Source organism: Canis lupus, chromosome 15 (genome assembly GCF_003254725.2).
Source record: "Canis lupus dingo isolate Sandy chromosome 15, ASM325472v2, whole genome shotgun sequence".
Lineage (NCBI taxonomy): Eukaryota > Metazoa > Chordata > Mammalia > Carnivora > Canidae > Canis > Canis lupus.
Genome location: NC_064257.1, coordinates 892,055 through 913,062, shown reverse-complemented (window position 1 = coordinate 913,062; position 21,008 = coordinate 892,055). Strand labels below are relative to the sequence as shown.

At 45.2% G+C, this 21,008-nt stretch overlaps 1 protein-coding gene across 2 annotated transcripts in view; it reads left to right on the top strand.

Annotated features, from left to right (window-relative positions):
* Positions 1-10,796, top strand: part of RIMKLA (ribosomal modification protein rimK like family member A) — a 35,358-nt gene extending 24,562 nt beyond the window's left edge. For both annotated transcript variants that reach the window (XM_025419706.3, XM_049093970.1), the window contains exons 4-5: positions 4,698-4,901; positions 7,295-10,796. In XM_025419706.3, coding sequence (XP_025275491.1) covers positions 4,698-4,901; positions 7,295-7,785 — 695 coding nt within the window. In that variant the 3' untranslated portion in view covers positions 7,786-10,796. The remainder of the gene's footprint in view (positions 1-4,697; positions 4,902-7,294) is intronic.
* Positions 10,797-21,008: the final 10,212 nt, after the last annotated feature.

The window sequence follows — 21,008 nt, the reverse complement described above, 5'->3', positions numbered from 1 at the left end:
CTAGTCTTTGGCAGCCACAAATCTGCTCTATGGATTTGCCTATACTGAACGTGTCCTATCAATGGAATCCTACACCGTAGCCTTTTGTGTCTGGCTTCTTGGACTTAGCATGTTGTCTTCAGGGGTCATCCATGTTGTAACATAGATCAGCCCCTCATTCCTTCTTAATAATCCCTCAGTAATAGGCTGTTGTGCGGATAGACCACATTCTGTTTATCTGTTCATCAGCTGATGGACATCTAGTTGTCTCTACTTTGTGGCTGTTATGCATAATGCTGCTGTGGGCGTGTGTATGAGCGTCGAGGTGAACATATGCTTTCATTTCTCTTGGGTATGTATCTACCTAAGTGTGAGCTGTGGGGTCATGTGGTGACTCTCTGTGTAGCTTCAGAGGAACTGCCAAACTATTTTCCACAACGGTTGTGTCATTTTACAGGCCTACCAGTAGGGCACAAGGGATCAGATTTCTCCACATCCTCCCTAATCCTTATTTTATTCATTCACTCATTTATTTATTTATTATTTTTTTAGAATACTAAATAAAACTTTTTGATTGTGTGTGTGTGTGTGTGTGTGTGTGTGTGTGTGTATATATACTTTATTTATTTGAGAGAGAGAGAGAGAGAGAGAGAGTGAGGGAAAGCATGGGCAGGAAAGAGAGGGAGAAGCAGGTTCCCCACCAAGCAAGGAGCCTGACATGGGACTTGATCCCAGGACCCTGGGATCATGACCTGAGCTGAACCGACTGAGCCATCCAGGTGCCCCTGACTGTATATATTAATCTGAGAGTTTGTAGCCTGAAAACTGGGCAGGCCTAACTCTTAGAATATACATATATGAATGTCTTCTTTGTCTTGACAAATTAAGCTAATAGTCACCATACTTACATCATAAAAACAAGCCACAGGCCAAATTACATGTTTTCCAAGCACTAGTAATCTAGGGGCCCATTGGATGTATGGATGTATGTATTTTTATTTAAATTCAATTAATTGGGGATCCCTGGGTGGCTCAGCGGTTTAGCGCCTGCCTTCAGCTCAGGGCGCAATCCTGGAGACCGGGGATCGAGTCCCACGTCAGGCTCCCTGCATGGAGCCTGCTTCTCCCTCTGCCTGTGTCTCTGCCTCTCTCTGTGTGCATCTCTCGTGAATAAATAAATAAAATCTTAAAAAATAAATAAATAAATTCAATTAATTAACATACAACGTATTATTGGTTTCAGAGGTAGAGGTCAGTGATTCATCAGGCTTATATAACACCCAGTGCTCATCACATCACATGCTCATCACCCAGTTACCCCATCCCCCCCAACCCCTTCCCCTCCAGTGACCCTCAGTTTGTTTCCTGTGATTAAGAGTCTCTCATGGTTTGTCTTTCTCTCTGATTTCGTCTCGCTTTAATTTTCCCTCTCTTTCTGAATTTTTATTTATTTATTTTTTTTTCTTTCTGAATTTTTAAAATATTCTTTGAGGTCTAATTGACATACAGCATAATTAATGTCAGTTTTAGTTGTACAGTATAATAATTCAATATTTATATACATTATGGTCAGACAAAGTCTAGTTAACATCCATCACCGTACAGAATTTTTTTTTCTTATGATGAGAACTTTTAGCAACTTTCAGACATGTGATTTGTTTTTATTACCACCATCCCAGTGGGTGTAAGGCATCTTAATGTGGTTTCGCTTTGTATTTTCATAACGACTAGTGACGTTGAGCATCTTTTCCTGTGCTTATTGGACATTTGTAGATCTTTGGACAACTGTCTATTCAAATCCTTTGCCCACTTTTCAGTTGGATTATTGGTCTTTTTTATTGCTGAGGGTTTTTTTTTTTCTTTTTAAAGATTTATTTATTTGTTTTGCGGGAGGAGGGGGAGAGAGAATCCTAAGCAGACTCCATGCTGAGGGCAGAGCCTGCTGAAGAGCTTGATCTCACAACCCTGAGATCACGATATGAGCCAAAACCAAGAAGCGTTGGATGCTCAACCAACTGCACCACCCAAGTGCCCCTTTTTATTGCTGAGTTTTTAAGAGTTCACAACATACAAACATAATGTGAACATGTTTTTTTCCCCACCCTGTGGGGAAAAGTTTGTCTTTTCACTTTCTTGATAGTATCCTTGGATGTACAGAAGGTTTTGATTTTGATGGAGTTCAATTCATCTATTTTTCTTTCCTTTGGTGGCTTGTGCTTTTAGATGTCATTTTGTGGCTGCCTCATCCAAGGTCACACAGATTGACACCTGTGTTTCCTTCTAAGAGTTTTATAGTTTTAGCTCCTACCTTTGAGTCTTTGATCCATTTTGAGCTGATTTTTGTATATGGTGTGATGAAGGAGTCCAGCTTCCTTCTTTTGCATGTGGCTATCTTGTTTTCCCAGTATTATCTGTTGAAGACTATTCTTTCCTTCATTGGATGTTTTTGTAACTCTTGTCAAAAATCACCTGTCTATATGAGGGTTTATTCTGGGCTCTCGGTTCTATTGCATTGGTCTGTACGTCTCTCATCTTATGCCAGGACACACTCTCTTCATTACTGTAACGTTGTAATAAGTTTTGAAGTTGGGAAGTTGTGCTCCAACTTTGTCCTTTTTTTCTTTCTTTGAAGATTGTGTTGGATATTTGGCATCCTTGCCTTTTCTTTCTTTTTTTTTTTTTTTTTTTTTTTAATGTGAGACACACAGAGAGGGAGAGAGAGAGGCAGAGACACAGGCAGAGGGAGAAGCAGGCTCCATGCTGGGAGCCCGACGTGGGACTTGATCCTAGGTCTCCAGGATCACACCCTTGGCTGAAGGTGGCACTAAACCGCTGAGCCACCGGGCTGCCCATCCTTGCCTTTCCATACGAATTTTAGGATCAGCTTGTCAACTTATGCAAAAAAAAAAAAAAAAAAAAAAAGAAAGAAAAAAAGAAAAAAAAGGAAGTTAGACTTTTGGTGGGATCTGTATTGAATCTGTAGGTCAGCTGGAGGAGTGTTGCTATCTTAACAATATGAAGTCCTCCGGTCCCTGAACATGGGGTATCTTTCCATTTACTGAGATCTTTAATTTCGCTCAAAAATGTCTTGTAGCTTTCAGTGATAAGTCTTATACTTCTTTGGTTAAATTTATTCCTTAACTTTTTTGTTCCTTTTGATGCTCTGGTAAATGGAATTGTGTTCTTAATTTCGTTTTCAGGTTGTTCGTTGCTGGTGTCACACATAGTATCTTAGGGAAAATGGATTGGGAGTAAACAAATTATAGCGGCAGTTATACTCTGGCCTATAGAAATAAATCTAAAGAAGACAGTGCAAGGGTACGGGCTGTGCCCTTGAGAAAGTTACTAATCTTGTAGACCTTTATTTCCCTGTACTGTAAAATAAAAATAACCATCCTGTCCTAATGGCTTCATAGGGCTAATATGAGGTGTAAATGAAATGATAAGAAATCAATCTATTTGGCACATGAGAGATGATTAATCTAAGTCCTCTTTCCCACCCCTCCCCCCTTTTCCTCTGTTCCTGAAAACTGTAGCTCCTTTAGTAATTTTAGACTAAGTCCTATATTAGAACCTGCCAGGAACCCAGGAACCAAGCCCCTATATCTAGCCCCCATCTCTACTGAAAATCCTACCTAATGCCCAGAGAACCCCTAGTGCCTATAATTGAATCCCAGCCATCTGTGGTCAGACGCCAGGTCTCCTGGTGCCAAATGTCCAGTGGCAGAGACATGTGTTGGAGGATACTTCTCAGTCTTCTATGCCCCAGGGGGCTGATACCCATCACTCTTTTTGTTAAGACTTCAGAAAGATCCCACTCCTTTTTTTTATTATTATTTTTTTCCCACTCCTTTTAATGTGGTGACACAAATTTTAGGAAAACCATCTCTTTGTTCCATATTTGTGAACAGGAAGGCTCAGGCTGAGTGTGCTCATGTCAGATTTGTAGAGCAAACCTATCAGGAACTCCCACTCAGATCTGTCAGCTAATATGTAAATGGAAAGGGAGATGCCAAGTGATTATAAAAGCACTGATGATTCAGGCAGAAAATAAAGGATTTGGAGTCAAGAAGAAATGCTTTCCCTAGATAGAAGTGTATAGGTCATTCCTTTTTTAGAGTTAAACAGGTACAGCCAGATAATAAGTTTCTCATGTTTAGAAGGAGGAGGGAGTCTGTCAGAGGCTCCCTCTTTGGACTCCCAGACCTTGTCCATAGACCTCTCTTAATGCCATATCCTGCTGTGTTGTGCTTACCTTTTGGGGGTCTCTCTCTGCCTAGACTTGGAATTCCTCTACAGTGTGTTCCATTAATTATGGATTGAGGTTCAGCTTTGTACCTCGACCCACTGTGAGCTTTGGGGCCTTCACAAAGTGGGCTGGAGATTAGACTCAGCCTAATCCTGGGGTGAGAGGAGATGCTAACTGCTTTTGGAACTGAATTGACTAGAGCCTTAAGATTTTATCTTGGCCTCTTCTGTGTGTTTCTGGAACACATTATTATTCCATCCTGAAAGAAGAGTTGTGGTAGAGGGAGAGGGAGCTGAGGAAAGCCAAGAGAAAGTTTGGCGGCCATTTGAGAAGAAGCGAGAGTCTGGTCAGAGAAAGGGAAGGGGCTCAGGTAAGGCAAGTTCAGAAAGAAACGACAGCGGTAGGGACAGGGAGATGGGAGGGCAGAGGCTTCTCTAACCACTCCTCTTGCTCTGTCTTTCTTCTTCAGGAAAAGCTGTTTTTCTCGCAAGAGATAAACATCACCTCTCAGACATCTGCCATCTGATCCGCCATGATGTGCCCTACCTGTTCCAGAAATATGTGAAGGAGTCACATGGCAAAGATATCCGGGTGGTGGTGGTAGGGGGCCGGGTGATAGGCTCAATGCTTCGCTGCTCCACAGATGGACGGATGCAGAGCAACTGCTCTCTCGGTAAGGTAGACAAGCTCACGGTCAATTTTTTCATTAGGTTGTTTGCACCCATTCAGTAAATGTGGATCGATCCCTCCTATCTTGTCAGGTCCTCCGCTGCACACCAGGATCACAGATAAGGATTAGAAACAAGCCCTGTCCTGTCACAGCAAGCAGCCCGGGAAAAGGACAGATGGGTCAGTGTCACAGACGGTGCTGTGACACAGGTCAGGCCTGGGCATCGGGACGCTGAGAGGGAGCCTTGTCTGGTAGGCGTTGGGACTCAGCAGTCAGGTTTAAACTAGGCAGTGACATGTAGACCCGGGCTTGAGAAAAACTGACACGTGGGTAAAGGAGGGATTGAAGGCAGGAGGCAAGGAGAGGAGCTTAGAAGATTTTTACAACTGTCGAGGCAAGAAATAATGAGAGTCGACACTAAGGCAATGCAGAAGGCAGAGTGTATTTCGTGTTTACGTTGTAATTGAAGATTGGGTTTTTCCTATATGTATGATATTATTAGAAAGCTGCAGTTCATGTTTGGATCAAATGCATAACACCATCCCACGAACCTATTGTTAATCTTGTTTTCTGTTATGGTGGATGGAGATGTTTCAGGAGAGAGATAAATTATTGTCCCCATCACAAAAAGCTATTGTCACCCTCATCGAATGAATGTGTATGTTGCTAATCTGAAAAAAAAAAAAAAAGTGCCCACGGTTATATCCTAAATGACCCCGTGAGTATACCAAGGCTAGTGACTAATAAAGAGACTGAGAGACCAATTCAGCTCTTCCTTTATTAATACTGGTTAAGCAGTTGGCAGGAGCAGACTCTACAAGAGCGTGTGTAATTAATGAGAGAGGCTCACGGCCCTACAAAGGAGAAGACCTGAAAGCAGATCGTTGCAGGACACTTGATGGAGTGTTGTGATGGGGGCAGATGCCAGGCTCAGGTTGACACAGTGCTAAGTACTCAAGACACGGTCTCATCTCATTAGCGTGTGTGTGGTGCCACCATGTTGAACCTTGTGTATTATGTTGTCTTTTGTAGTCACCTTACAAGATGCATTCTTTAAGTAGGTAGGAACCAGATGGTTCTGCCATTTGCCCATGTTGCTTTCCTTGGTGAGCTAGTCTAAAACTCTTTTATAGCCTTTTCCTTATACATTCTAGCAGGTGGAGAAGGGATGGCGTTAAGGAAAAGGCATGAATCCTTGGACCTGAGAATACAGGTCCTAAGTCTTTCCATGGAGACTGTTAAACCTGAGGTCTTAGCTTCGTAGTAGGTAAGGACAGTCAGACTATCTTTGGTATGGGATTTTGTCTCACAAGCCTATCCATCTCCCTCTTCCTAAAATATAATATTAATTTTTTAAAAAAGGATTTTAAAATTTATTTTGGAGGTGGAGGGAGGGGCACAGGGAGACAGAGAATCCCTAGCAGACTCCATGCTGAGTGTGGAGCCTGATGTGGGTCTGGGTCCCACGGCCCTGAGGTCATGACCTGAGCCAAAATCAAGAGTCAGATGCTTAACTGACTGGTTCACTCAGGCGCCCCAACATAATGTTAATTTTGCCTTTTTCTGTACAAGAGGAATGCATTCTCATGTAGAAAATTTGGAAAATACGGCAAAGTGCAATAAAAAAGATATTTATCATTAATCCCATCCGTTAAAGACAGGCATTGTTAACATTTCTGTATTGTTCTTTCTGGCAATGTCTTTTGGCACGGTTGTGGTCATGCTGCAGTCTTTAATCCTTCCAAGTATTTTTCCGTGGGATAACAAACTCTCAATGGGCATTATTATTCATGATTATAAAATATGCTGCTTCCCTCTATTGTGAGAGGTTTCTAGTTTCTCATTTACTCACCAACAAATATTTAGTGAGTGCCTGCTATATCCCAGGATTTTTATTTTCCAGTATTTTATGTTATTTTTTTAAGATTTTATTCATTCATCTGAGAGAGAGGCCCAGAGAGACAGTGTGAGCATAAGCAGGGGGAGGAGCAGAGGGAGAGGGAGAAGCAGACTCCCCGCTGAGCAGATCCGGGGTCTCCAGGATCGTGAACCCAAGCTGAAGGCAGCCGCTTGCCGACTGAGACACCCAGGCTCCCCTCCAGGATTTTAAGTACCTCTGCCATCACCATCTTTGTGCATACAGCTTTTTTTTCCATTACGTAAGACTATTTCCTTAGTAGTAGGTCAGAGGAAATAAACATTTTTAAAACTAGATAAGCAGTGACCCTATTGTTTTCCCAAAGGGCATCCTGATTTCCAAGCGGATCTTCTGTGGGTACTAAGAATGCCCATCTCCCTGCCTCTCCTCAGCACTCCCCGCCCCCATCTCTTCTCTGAAGGGTCAGCGTGGCCCTAGTGTCTGATGTCACCATTATGTCGCTGTGCTTTCCCCGCAGGTGGTGTGGGCGTCATGTGCCCACTGACAGAACAAGGCAAGCAGTTGGCTATTCAGGTATCTAACATCCTGGGCATGGACTTCTGCGGCATCGATCTGCTCATTATGGACGACGGCTCCTTTGTGGTGTGCGAGGCAAACGCCAACGTCGGCTTCCTAGCCTTCGACCAGGCGTGTAATTTAGACGTGGGTGGCATCATCGCGGACTACACCATGTCCTTGCTGCCCAATAGGCAGACTGGCAAGATGGCTGTGCTCCCAGGACTGTCCAGTCCCAGGGAGAAGAAAGAGCCAGATGGCTGCGCTTCAGCTCAGGGAGTCGCAGAGAGCGTCTATGCCATCAACAATGGGTCTACCTCTAGTGAGAGTGAGCCTGAACTGGGAGAGATCCGGGATTCCTCAGTGAGCACCACGGGGGCCTCGCCCCCCATGCTGCCCGACCCCGGCTACAACATTAACAACAGGATTGCTTCAGAATTAAAACTTAAGTGAATTCCTGCTTTTTGGCAGCATTTAAACCAAATCCTACTGCTTCCCTATAGTTTTGAGTGAATAAAATCTGGACTAACGTGATTTCATTTGCACAGGAACTAAGAAATCCCATCTGGGCACTCCGCATTCTTTCTAACAGTGATTTAAGCAAACGGCTTAGCTTTGTGGTTTTTACAAAGACTGAAATAAAAACACTCACCACGAGCAACATCCCGACTGATCAACTTGAGACCGATCGGTGTCTGCCGCAAGCACTTGGATACCACGGCTGACTTTTAAGGCGCTGACTCTGTCGCTGCTTCTGGCTGCTATCAGCAGAGCCCGTGGACTCGGAAGGGCTCCCGGAAGTACTGTCCTCGGAGGCCACCACCGGATGGAGGCCGGTGCAGAAGAGATGGAATGTGACTGCAGTTACGTGCCCTTCGTTAAGTGTGTGTGTGTGTGTGTGATGCTTGAAGAATACACAGTTCAGTCTCTGCTCCCCGTCGATCACCATCTTGGCCATATTTCTCTGACACTCAGGATATGGTGTTTTAGGGAGCTTCCTCATTAGCATTTTCGACGAAGCACTTTGTAGAAAGTTTGAGATTGAGCGTTACTTGACTTCACTGGTTGGCAGGTACCTGCTGTGTAACTGGGGCTTTCTACAAATTGCTTTGCCACTCCGAATTTATAGACCCTGCTTCAACTAATGCCAGCCCCAGCAGCCTCTTGCACCTTTGCTGCCTTTGGCCTCAGCTGGAAATGCACTTCAACGAGCTAGTGGCCACACACTTTCTTTCTTCTGCGTGCACTAGAATTGAACGCCATGAACTTTCTTGTCAATGGACTCTGTTCATTTGTCATCCAGCAGCCGGTGGGTTTTTATCATAGAAAGCTTACTGGAAGATAATCATTTCCCCCTTTCTCTCCTAAAACTTTGTGTACTGCTTAGCTGTAGGAGGTTCTCTTGTATGCATTGGTGTTGTGGGCCTGTTGGGTAGATAGAGCCATTGGAAACACACTCTAATCCCCTTGACATTCTAGTCCTAGCCAGGTCCCAGAGACCGGTCCTTACCCACTTTTCCAAACTGGGGAGACTCAGGAATTATTCATTGCACATTTTAGGGGAGGAGGGGGGTTGGATAGTGTGGACAGGACACCAAGTGCTTTTCACTTTAACTCTTGAAGCAGCACATGATGATCTTTCCCTTGGGAGAAATCGCGGAGGTGGGTTTTCCATTTCTACTTAATGAAGTATGATGAGAGTGAGCAAGGCTCCCTTTTTAACCAAATACACTAAAACATAAGCACTCAAGAGTTACCATAATCTGTGTTGTTTCCTTGGGAGACCATACTCTTGAGCTGTGATGTTGCACGTGCCAAGAATGGGTGGAAGTCGTCTTTGGGATTATCTCTGAAGCCCTGCAAGGAAAGATGCCTCACAGCCTTATAGTCAGACTTCATTTTTTCACACTACCCTTCCCAGAGGTAGTTCCAAGCTCCATCACCCATTTTCTTAATCAGACTTACCTTCTAATGCTCTTTGACTGTTCCAAAAAAGAAAAAAAAAAATCATCCCTCAAAACACCAGTCTACCCATAAAGGACAACAATGAGGAAGCAAGCTTTCAAGTGGACAGTTTCCAAGGAAGGCTCTAGAAATAGTCTGAGTTAAGGTTAGCTTAACTGGACTACACATACATCTTCCCAAGGTGACTAGTGTGAAGGCAGCAACACCCATCTGGGTGTATAAATCCCTGTACTTACTCTGCTGTACATGTAAAATGTGTACAAAGTCAAAACTAGTACATTTTTTTTCACAACACATTTAAATAGAAATTGGCTTTTAAAATATTGTGGCTAAAAGCACATCTCACCAAGTAACGCGCAGTTGAAAAGCGTTTGGCTCCATGTAATGGAGATACCGCACTACACAGTTGTAGTTTAAATGCAGTCCAGCCTAGGTTGCATGCCACTCAATTGTAACTCTAGTAACGTGTCTTGTACAGTTGACAAATGATAAATACTTCACCTTTAGACAGGTTAAGACATTTACCTTATCTTTACCACTCAGGGTGGGTTCAGAAGGATAGTTCAAGGTCTGTTCTTGTTGGAATTGTCCAGATGCTTTCTACGTAAACATCTGAACCAAGTGGTGACCCTCTGGAAGCTGCATTCGCTCATTCCCACTGTTCGCTGTAAGCCCAGTCTCTCCCACTTTATCTAAAAGGACGCTAGCAGGCCCCACCCTGAGCAGAGCAGCTGGAGGGTGCTTCCAGCTGCTAGTGACATCTGTAGTCCTTGGCACCATTGCTTGAGATCTAGCCCCTGCCTGGAAGCAGAGAAAGCTAGATCGCACCTGGATCACAGCTTCCTCCCCGGATTTCCCACACTGGCCATGGGCCCTGGGAGCCTTGGTCGTGGGTCTGGGCCACACTTGTTACGGCCGCCCGCCAGGCTGCTGGAAGGAGCCACAGATGTGGCCACAGAGCCACATCCTGGTCCTGGCTCTCCCCTTAAAGAGCTGACTCACCTTGTACAGGCAGGTGGACTCTGCCTCCCATTTTTCCATTCTTCCAATAGGGGAGACGCCCCTTTACCTCTTGAGGCTGCTTTGAGGTTGAAGTGAGTTAATTAATGAGACTGTGCATCATGTGGGAGGTGGTAAAAGAATACCTCCCGCATCTGGCTTTAGAAGTTTCTCATTGTCCCTCCTCTGAGGGAGTCAAGAAAAAGGCCATGGATTCTTGGCATTAGCACACTAGACCATGAGAAAGGATGCAGCTTCTCAGAGGCCTTACCACCTGAAAGGATTAAGGCTCTCGTGTATTCGCACAGCGTTCTGGATGGATCGTATCTAACCTGGAACTCTTGACTCTCCTATATCAACAGTCTTCCTTCTGTAACATAAATTGCAGTGTCTGTATAAGGTCTTCCCATTATCTGATAGTAGCATCTTGAAACTGGTCAAAACTTGAATGCCAATAGCTCCGTCACTCAGAATATATACGATTCTGCACTTGGGAAAAACGTCTTCATGGTATCTGATTGCTGGGGGGTGGGGGCTTGCAAGAATGTGGGCTTGGGGCTTCGGGGCTGTAACATCTGATAAAATGGTGTGAGTGGATCATAAGCTCTTACTATCACCGTTCCAGACTCATTGCTCCCAGCTACGAGGGGATTCCGTGACGCCTGGGGATGGGGCGAGGAGGAAAGGGAAGGAGAAAGGTCTTGGATGGTTTTGTGACATTGCGGGGGGAGAAATAAGAAATTGGGATCATTTGGGATTCCAGGCGGAAGGAAGAAGAAATGGCTCTTCCGTGGGTTGTTTCAGTGAAAGAATCATGCACATGCATTCATTAGAGGTAGGGGTTTCGGAAACTGTTTTGTATAAAGAAAATGAATTACACGGATTCTCATTGACCTTGGGGAAGTGGGAGAGACATTGCCTCGGCACTTGCTCAAGTCCTGAGGAACGCTGGTCTTGATGCAAGTCCCAGGGAGACGGAAGCGGTTTGGGGGAGGTGGGTCCAGGATCCCCCAAGTAACAGCAGGCACTGCTGCAGAATAGCACCTGCAGGTGAGCCTTGGGCACCCACCTTCTCCGAGGTGGGTCTGAGGGGCCGTGTCCGAGTGAATCCGAAGCCATTAGAACGGGACACCTCAGCTTCCGTACTTTCCTTTGCATCTGCAGGTGAGACTTCTGTTTGCTGTCAGACTGCAGATGTTTGGGGACGAGCCCTGACGACAGTCATCTTGTCTCTGGACTTAGCATCCTCCCATCTGCTGCTACAGCCATTAGGCCAAGCCGCGTGCTGTTTTTGACTTTCTCTGAGACTCAAGGTCAGATTGTGACTTCAAAATGCTTCCATCTGGAAGACCTCCCCATCTCGGGAAAATGTTGTCGGAATCCTTCCTTAAAACTATATTATGCTGCCATTCCCAGTGTATGGCCAGACCCTGCAGCCCTCCCTTCTAGAACACTCCCTCGAGTCCGACCACTTTGTTCCTTCAAGCTTCTCAGTTCCCTTCTCCAGGTGTGGTTCCCATGCCAGCGTGTGGCCGTCTCCTGGGCCGTGCTGGCATCCCAACCCCATTTGGTAGTCTCGCTGTGCCATTTCATGCTCACCGTGCCTCCGAGGCAAGACTGAGGATGTCACCCGTCAAGTGGACCCAGGAATAACCACGCTCCCGACACCAGTTCAGCCCCCCCATTTTATAGATGGAGGATCTGAATCCCAGGAGCCAAGAGCACGTAGCTAGTCAGCGCCAGGGTGGGGACGCGGGCAGGCCCATTCCCCATTCTGGCTCAGCACACTGCCAGAGGTGGCTCTGTTCTCCCCTGGGGCTTAGCACTTGCTGTCACCCTGGACTCCCCCTCTGCCCTTTGTCCTGCTGGGCCTCTGCTCTCAATCAACATGGTGTTGATGGGCCAGCTCTGAAGGGTTTATCTCTTGGATGGCTTTGAATAAGTCCTAGAGGCATATATGAGGTTTTCTAGGGTGCAAGCTGGCGTGTGGCCTGTGCCTTCAGACCCACCAAGACCCATTCAGCCCCACCTCACGCTGTCAGTGATGGATGAGAGAGGGAAAGGCCCTGCTGAGCTGGCCGAAGGCTCCCTGGGCCCCAACTTAGCTGACGTTTCCCCGCTGCGGAATGTCTTGGATGTGTGGAGGCCTTTGTGGGCCTCTGTGGAGGTCAACCGCTTGGAGGTCCCAAAATTCTCCCATCGGGCACTCCTGCCGGGGATCCTGATGGATGCACACGTTCCAGTTGCAATCGGCCACAAAGTCAAAAGTCTCCTTCCCCTTCAAACCCACGGTGCATTCACCTGCAGCCCAGCCACGAGGCCAGATTCTTCCCTCTTGTAGCCCATAGGTCAGCTGAGGCCCACGTACCCCCTGGGATCCAGGCACATCTGATATAACTGGGCCTTTGGATGTCTGCTCTCTAAGGTGCTGACATTTTGGCAGTCCCAGCTGACTCCAGACTTCTGCTACCTCGTTTTAGGCAATGATGGGGTCTCCTCCCTGCCGTACATCAATGACATGAAGCTCAGTTCCCTCTCCTATTTCTGCACACAACAAAATTCAAACGTGCCAGCATATGTATGTGCATGTGTGTTCCAGTGACCTGAGAGGAAGCAAGAGGTTACAGCAATGCAGACACGATACCCGCCCCTCCATAAAGGGTTCTTTGGATACATCACCAAGGAGCCCATCACCTTCTACCCCACAAGTACCTGTCTCTCTGCTTGGGGCAAACCAAATCCACTTAAGTGCTCTTGGACAGCAGTGAGGCCAGTCCTTTTCTTAATTTGATTTCTGCCAATACCCTTACCTTGGAGAGTTCCCCTTCTCCAATGGGTGGCTTATTGAAGGCATTTTCTTAAGCAAAAAAAGCAAAAACGGCTCCTTCCTCAAGAGGAACTGCAGTGTCACCGCTTAGGGTGGTACATTTTCCACTCGCTCTACGCTAACCAGGCATCACAGCAACCAGAGGCCCCACTGTCAGGGGCTTCACTCTCAGTGGAAGGCAACATGGGCTAAGGTCAATAATGCCAGTTTGAGCTTGAGATCCCGGGTGCAAATCCTGACCACATAACCTATGGCTTGTGTGACCTTGGGAGAGTCACTTAATCTGGCCAAACCTTCGTTTCTCTACCCATAAATGTGATAAACACGATCGCGAATGTGAAGCACTTAACCACATGCCTAGCTTTCAGCAGCTTCGTTCCCACTGTCAGCAGTCACGGGCGGCTCCTGCCTGCGATCAGGGCTCAGGGCCAAGGGATGAGAGCGAGCACACAGCAGCTCTACAGCTGGGGAGGGAGGAGGGCGAGGAGGCCTGGCAGCTATTTAACGATGGGCAGGTTCCATCCGTCCTGGAGATTCTATGATGCTAGAGTGTAGGATCTAGGTGGTGCATTTGGCTTCATGTACTTGTGTTTGAAGGAAAGCCTGCCTTGGACAACGGGGAGTCTGGAAAGCTGGCAAGCGGCCTGCCCTTGGATGATTTAGCACCTGGTTTCTTCGACTTTTCCTGTATTAGGTCTGCTGGCTTTGCATCAAATGGAAGGAGGAGATGCCAGGGACTTGAATTAAATCTGTCACACAGAGGGTGAGGGGGTGCAGAAGGCCAGGGCTGCGCGGGGAACTCCAATAGCCCAACAGCACCATCTGGGCTTGGCAGCGATGACAGCCCTGAGATCAGATGCAAGGAGCCCGGAAAGTGGCTACTATCCTGCCGTCCTGTGCCTGTGGAGTGGGGCGCCCAGAATCTCCCATCTAGAAAGAATGCTCATCTCCTCTAAGGGGGAGCCGGGGCTCTCCATCCCTCTGCGGAACTAACAGAGGTCTCTGAAGACAGGATTAGGCAGGTGGCTGGAGTGTTTTCATCCCACCGGGGAAGTCTCCGGAGTGCCAGTGGTGTCCTGGAGCCAGCTCGTCCTGGCCCATGAGACTGGATTGTTAGCATTTTCAGGAATTCAGTGAGCTGGTGTTTTTTTTTTTTTTTTTTTTAAACACAGCCATCATCAAAAATTAAAAGATATAAGCCTACGACTAAAGTGTATCACACAGAAATCAAGTGTATTAAAAACATGGGTAATAAATACTCAAATGTCATCACTTCCTGATTTTTTGACTACGTTTTCCTCTGCTCGATGCTGTTGAGCTTGTGCTGTCATTTCCTCACGGTGGAGACCCCTACGATGAGCGGCGGGCTGCTGTGCGGCTCTGCAAGCGCCACCGTGCCGTGACCCTGGCCACTTGAAATCGGCCACGGTGGGGTAGCTACCTGCCAGCAATGGGCAGATGCCACATGGCAGGCTGTTACCCCTGGAGGGCTGGTGGTGAAACAGGCATCAGCACACACCTGCTACTTGGTGACCGAGGAAGAAATTGAGCCACACGAGCACTGAAGGAGCTGGTTCCCAGGGGCTTGGCCTGTGTGAGGTCCTCCTTGCAGCAGGTGCCCTGGTGTAGTGCGCCGAGCTGACCAAGAAAGATGCTTGAGAACGCTGCTCCTCTGCTTGTTTTGTCTTGCCTCTGTTTGCCACGCGTGAGAAATCTTGTTTACTTCGCTCCGAAACTTCTGGAGACATCGGAGAGTTCTGGCTCCCTGCAGGCTGTACCTTAGCCCAGTTCCCTCCAGCAGAGTGAAGGGTGGTTTCTCCTGCCCCACTGGCAAAGTGCAAATGTGCTGCAAGGAATTTATCTTACCTGGGCCCGGAGAGAGCTCCTTGCCACGTGGTGTCTTCAGCAATAACAATGTTAAGTCCCCCAACAGGGAAGAAATCGTTTATAACTGATTGTTTTTGCTGTCTTCGCTTTTTTATTAAAATGAGGACTGTGGGACAAAATGCTTGGTTTGCCTCTGTTCCCCACACTCCGTGCCTTTTGGTGGTTCTTTTTAAGTAAGAGCCACGCGCTGAAGCTACATTTTATTATCTTCATATCACAAAACGAGGGAAAAGCTTCACAAAAACTTCATCCTATTCACTTGCACACCAGCTGCATCCTGAAAAACCATAATTTTCCTTTCAAACGCGGAGTGCCGTCTGAATTGTAATATTGCCAACTCTCAACTGTCAAGATGATGGAGGAAAATACTAATGCAGATGGTTTGAGCATGTCACGGGCCTGCTCCGTGAGCTCTCTTGCACTGACATTTGAATTAAGATTCAAGGAGCAAGTGAGAGCTGAAAGCCTTTAACAAGGGTCACGTGGTGCAGTCAGGGCCCCAGGGGACTGAAGGAATCTGTGCGACCACCTGAAGAAGGCACCCCGGGGACACCTGGGGGTGGCTCAGGGTTGAGCACCTGCTTTCGACTCCAGGTATGATGCTGGGGTCCTGGGATCAAGTCCCGCATCGGGCTCCCTACAGGGACCCTGCTTCTCCCTCTGCCTGTGTCACTGCCTCTCTCTCTGTCTCATGAATAAATAAAATATTAAAAAAAAAAAAAAAAAAAAAAAAGAATGCTCCCAGGTCCGGCTGAGCCACAGGGACCTGTATTTGCCTGATACTTCACAGGCTGTGCTGGGAGAAACAGGGATAAGACCTTTAGCACCTTATTATGGTCGGCACCAGGCCGGAGACCCTTGAACTAGGGCTGTTCCCCAATTTGTGACGGTCAGGGAACCCAGCCTGAGTCAAGAGATTGGCAGGGTAATCCCTGATTGTTGCTGCCAGGGATGATTTGGGGGATGCCACTGTCCTACCCCTCATGTGTCCTTTGACCTAAACATCGGGGAATGTGACCTATGTTTCTTTTTATTCTTTTTATTTGATGTGAGAATCTTCAAAGGACACAAAAGCACAGAAAACACCCAGCATGGAGCCCAATGTGGGGCTTCAACTCACAACCCTGAGGTCAAGACCTGAACTGAGATCAAGAGTCAGACACTTCACTGACTGAGCCCTAGCATGTATCTCTTTTTTTAAGAGAAGACCCTTCCTTATGCATTTACCACATCTAAAAAAAATAACAATAATTCCTTGGTACCACCTACTTCCCATTCTACGTCAAATTCCCCTAGTTGTCTCAAAAAGAACTCCCTTTAGCTGCACTGTAGTTCAGGGTATTTGATGGGGCAGGAGGTACATGGGAAAGGGTGGTGACTGATTTTGGCTCTGGCAGAAACTGTGCCACCTGTGGAGACACCACTGGAGGGGCACCAGCTGGCTACAGACATCTTTCCAAGTGGTTGGGTCTTGGGACTTCCTCTCCTCAAGGAATAGGCCTACGAAGCTCCCCTTCTATTTTCCAGGGTCCCACGGTCTCCCCCTGAGACTCACCCAGCCTGTGTGCTGCGGACACCCCTGGTTGTCACCGTGGCACCCACTCTACTGCTTCTCCTGCACCTGTGTCTTTCACTGCAGGTATTTCCTAAATCAGGGAAGAGGCCTCTCCCAAGGGTTGCCTCTTTCACCAGCCTCAGATCTACCGTACCCTCAGGGAATCACAGCTCTTCAGCTCTCCCAAAGCGCTGTGGCCTCCTCATTTGTCAGGAAATTTTGGCTGGATTCCTCATGGGATGTGTGGTGGAGCTTCTGAGCAGCAGCACATGTGTCACATCTGAACACACATCTCTCACTGGAGACACAGGGCGACTGATGCCCTGCCTGCTTCAGGATTTTCTTTTGCTACAGAGAACATTAAGACCATTGGTTGGTGAACTATGAATAAGGTCCATATTTTATCATCTGATAGTATCATAACAGGGTTAATTCCTGATTTTGATGATTGTGCTGCCAAGCATATGTAAGAGCATGTCCTTGTTTTTAGAAAATACACATTCAGTGTTGGGGGGTGAAGGGGCATCATGTCTGCAACTTACCTTCCAATGGTTCAGAAAACAGTGAATAGCTAGGGAGGAAAAATGATAAAGCAAATGTGGTAAAATGTTAACATTTGGGGAATCTGGATGAAAGGGACAAGGGGATTCTTTGCATGAACAGTCTGAAGAAACCTGAAATTATGTCTACCTCCTCTGCTGGGTTTTCTCCATTAATCCTTCAGTCTGGGGGCATTTCCTTGTCTCTCTTCTCTTCCATGGGCGATCTCCTCTCTCCCTGGTATTAGTTACCATCTACCTGATGTTCTCAAAGTTCTCTCTCTCTCTTTTAAAAAAGTATTTTATTTAAATTCAATTTGCCAACGTGTAGTATAACACCCAGTGCTCATCCCATCAAATCAAATTTCTCTCTGGAACCTAGGCTTCTTCTCATAATGTCAGATGGTATGTCCTGTCGCCTACCTTTTTGTCTGGTCCCTGAATGTCTCACCAGTTCCTCCAACTCACCTTGCCCCAGTCTGAGTACATGTTCCCCTCCCCTTCCCTCTCCTCCCCTCACAAGCCCTCTCCTCTTCCACGGCCCCCTCACCTGCCTGCATGGTGCCAACTGCTTGCTCAAACCAGAAGAAAATAAACTGCAACTCCAGTGCTCCCTTTGGGCTGCTCTCTTCCTCATCCTTCATGGACATTTTTGTTTCTTGTGGTGAGACTTGACTTTCAAACTAGGAGAGGTCTTTCGTCACTGCCTTGTTCATCAAGATGTTCTAGAAGATCTGTGATCTTTGCAAAGGTTTGCAAGCAATGGACAATGATTTTATAATATATAATTCTAGGTTTATCACCTGGTTGCAACATCCATATGCTTTTAAAGCCTGCTAGCATTTATTTAACTATTTGTTAACTACTGAAACTGTATGTTCATGTGGGCACATATTAAAATATATTAAAATATTTATCTCTGTTGCGTTGCCATCAATATTGATGAATATCAGGAAAGACATACCTTTTCTATCAAACAAAATGATGACATGGTCTGTCATTCAAGTAATGTTCATTATCCTTTTTTGAAGTACTTACTTTGTCAGATATTTGTTTTTCATGACCTGTTATTCTTTTTTTTTTAAGATTTGATTTATTCATTTGAAAGAGAGAAGAGAGCACAAGCAAGGAGAGGAGGAGGGGAGGAGGGAGAGAGGGAGAGAAAGAAGGAAAGGAAGAGGGAGGACGAGAGGCAAAGCAGACTTTCCACTGAGCAGGGAGGCTGATCCCAGGATTCTAGGATCATGACCTGAGCGAAAGGCAGACACTTAACCAACTGAGCCACCCAGATGCTCCTATGGATCTGCTGGGAGATGTCACACTTTATAGTGTCATTGTGAATACAGAGACACCTCACTTGCGTGTTGTACACCTGTAGTGGGAGCTTCTGGTGGCAGAGCAGTTTGTTACTGATCTTGGTCATCTGAGGATCAGTGACACAGCACCACTCCATACCTGTGCAGTGATAAAATGTTATATATCAGGAATACAGAGCAAGTACTCAAAAGTGAATTTTTGTTAATGTTCATAGACAAATGATATAATTTGTGACAATGAACATGTACTTGCTGGTAGAAAAAATTTAGCTAGACCTTTCAAGGATGATTTCTCAGCTCCAAGCCTGCAAGTTCTGCTGAAGATGCATAGGGAAGATGTGATGACCTGGTGGGAAGAGAAGAGACACTCTGTGAAGGACCCACCGCATCACCAGAACTCCTGGTTCTCTTTAGCCTTCTTATACCTTTTTGGGTCAAGTAAACCACATTTCACAGAGATCATTGGAACTGAGATTATGTCCCGCATCACTGTGTCATGTATGAAAATGAAATACATCTTCATTGAAGAGTCAAAAAAAATGAGGGCAAAATAAAACATTTTAAGATTAATGAAAGAGAAAATCTGAGAATTTGCCATCAGCACACCCTCACTACAGGAAATCTCAAATGAAGCACCATCAGTACACCTTCACATGGAAATCCCAGGTGAGCCAGATGAAAGTATGAAAAACAAGAAAGAATATGATGACTTTATAAAATAAAAATAATTGTGATTTGTGGATGTAAGACATATTTGAAATAAATAATAGTGATAATATACAAGTTAGGGCAGTAAATGGAATTAAAAGGTTTTAAAGGTCTTATATTATTGGGGATGAGGGTTATACATCCTGAAGAGCTCAAGACCTCATTAGTTAGGAACGAATATTTGAATTTCTGGGGTAACCACTGAAAGACTAGAAGCATGGTATATAACCTACAAGCTAGTAGAGAGGAGGAGAAAATAGAATGGGAAAAATGTATAATCAATCCAAAAGAAAGAAGAAAATAGAACATGCAGATCAAAGAGAAGACACAAAATAAGAACATAGATTTAAACTCAAATAATTTAGTATGTAAATAAAATGTAAATGGCTAAATGATGATTTAACAATTGCAGATATAAAAATATCTAGTTCTATTTTTACAAGAGATATATCTAAAAATAAGGATATAGATTATTAGAAAGTAAAAGATTGCAAGAAGAAATATCAAGTGTTTCGGTAAGGGTTCAGTTGGGAGAACAGAAGCCTCTAGACATTTTTAAGTAAGGAGCTTTATTTAATACAGGGAATTAGAGGCTTACATGATCTTTGAAATCGCTGGGTGATAAAGACCAATGAGCAAAGGTCAGCAAGCTGCTTTCACAGAAAATCTGCTTTCGGTAAAGCAACCGGATGATTTTCAAGAAGATTAATGGCTGCTTCTTTTCATCCAGCCTCCAACTCCTGTGTAGTTGCCCCTGATTGGCTGAATTCAATCCAGAATCATGGAAGAAAAAAGAGGGAACTGTAGTTCTAAGCTCCCCATTGGATACAGAGATAATGCTGAAGGAAACCATGAGGATGCCTTGCTGGTATCAAGCAATCCAGCCCCAAAGGAAACGGAGGTAGCTACATTACTACCAGACCAAAACAGACTCTATGGTCAAAAGTGTTAACTAGAGATAAAAGAATCACTTCATAGTACAGAAAATAAAGATTCAATTCACCAGGAAAGCCTAATGTTTGAATTTGTACTTGCCTAATAATAATAAAGCCTCAAAATATATAAAGCAAAAATGGATGGAACTACAAAGAGAAACAGATACATCCGCAATCATAATGGATAGATTTTAAATGCCTCTCCCAGAAATAAACAAGTAATTCAACAAGGTTATGCACGATTTGAAAATATGAACAGGCTCGACTTAACAGACATACACAGGGCAATGTGCCCAATAATTCTATTCTTCTCTAGCACAGACAGAATGTTTTCAAATATTGAGCATATCCTGAGCCATACAGCAAACCACAACAAAGTTCTAAAAGTCAGAATTGTACACAGCATATTTTATGACTTCAATAAAATTAAGCTAAAAGTCAGCAACAAAGAAGGAATTAAGGTTACCACCTTCTTTTAAAAATTAAGAATCCTATTTCTAATGGACTCATAGATCATAGAAAATTAAATATTTAACGCAAAGTGACAATTGAAATGCTGCCTTTCATATTGTGTAGGATAAACTAAGGCAGTATTTAGAGGAACATTTATAGCTTTAAATGCAAATTTTCAAAAAGCAGAAAGACTGTATCCCCCACACCCTTCTATGGCAAAGACCTGATGATTAAATTACTAAACATATGGAAAAGTAGAAGGTTATGGCCTATAATCAAGAGGAAAATCAGTCAAAAGGAACAATAAATTGGGGTGCCTGGTTAGCTCAGTTAGTTAGGTGTCTGACTTCGGCTCAGGTCATGATCTCAGAGTCCTGGGATCGAGTCCTATGTCTTACTCCCTGTTTAGTGGGGAGTCTGCTTCTCCCTCTCCCTCTGCCCCTCCGCCTGCTTATGCTTGCTCACATGCTCTCTCTCGCTCTCTCTCAAATA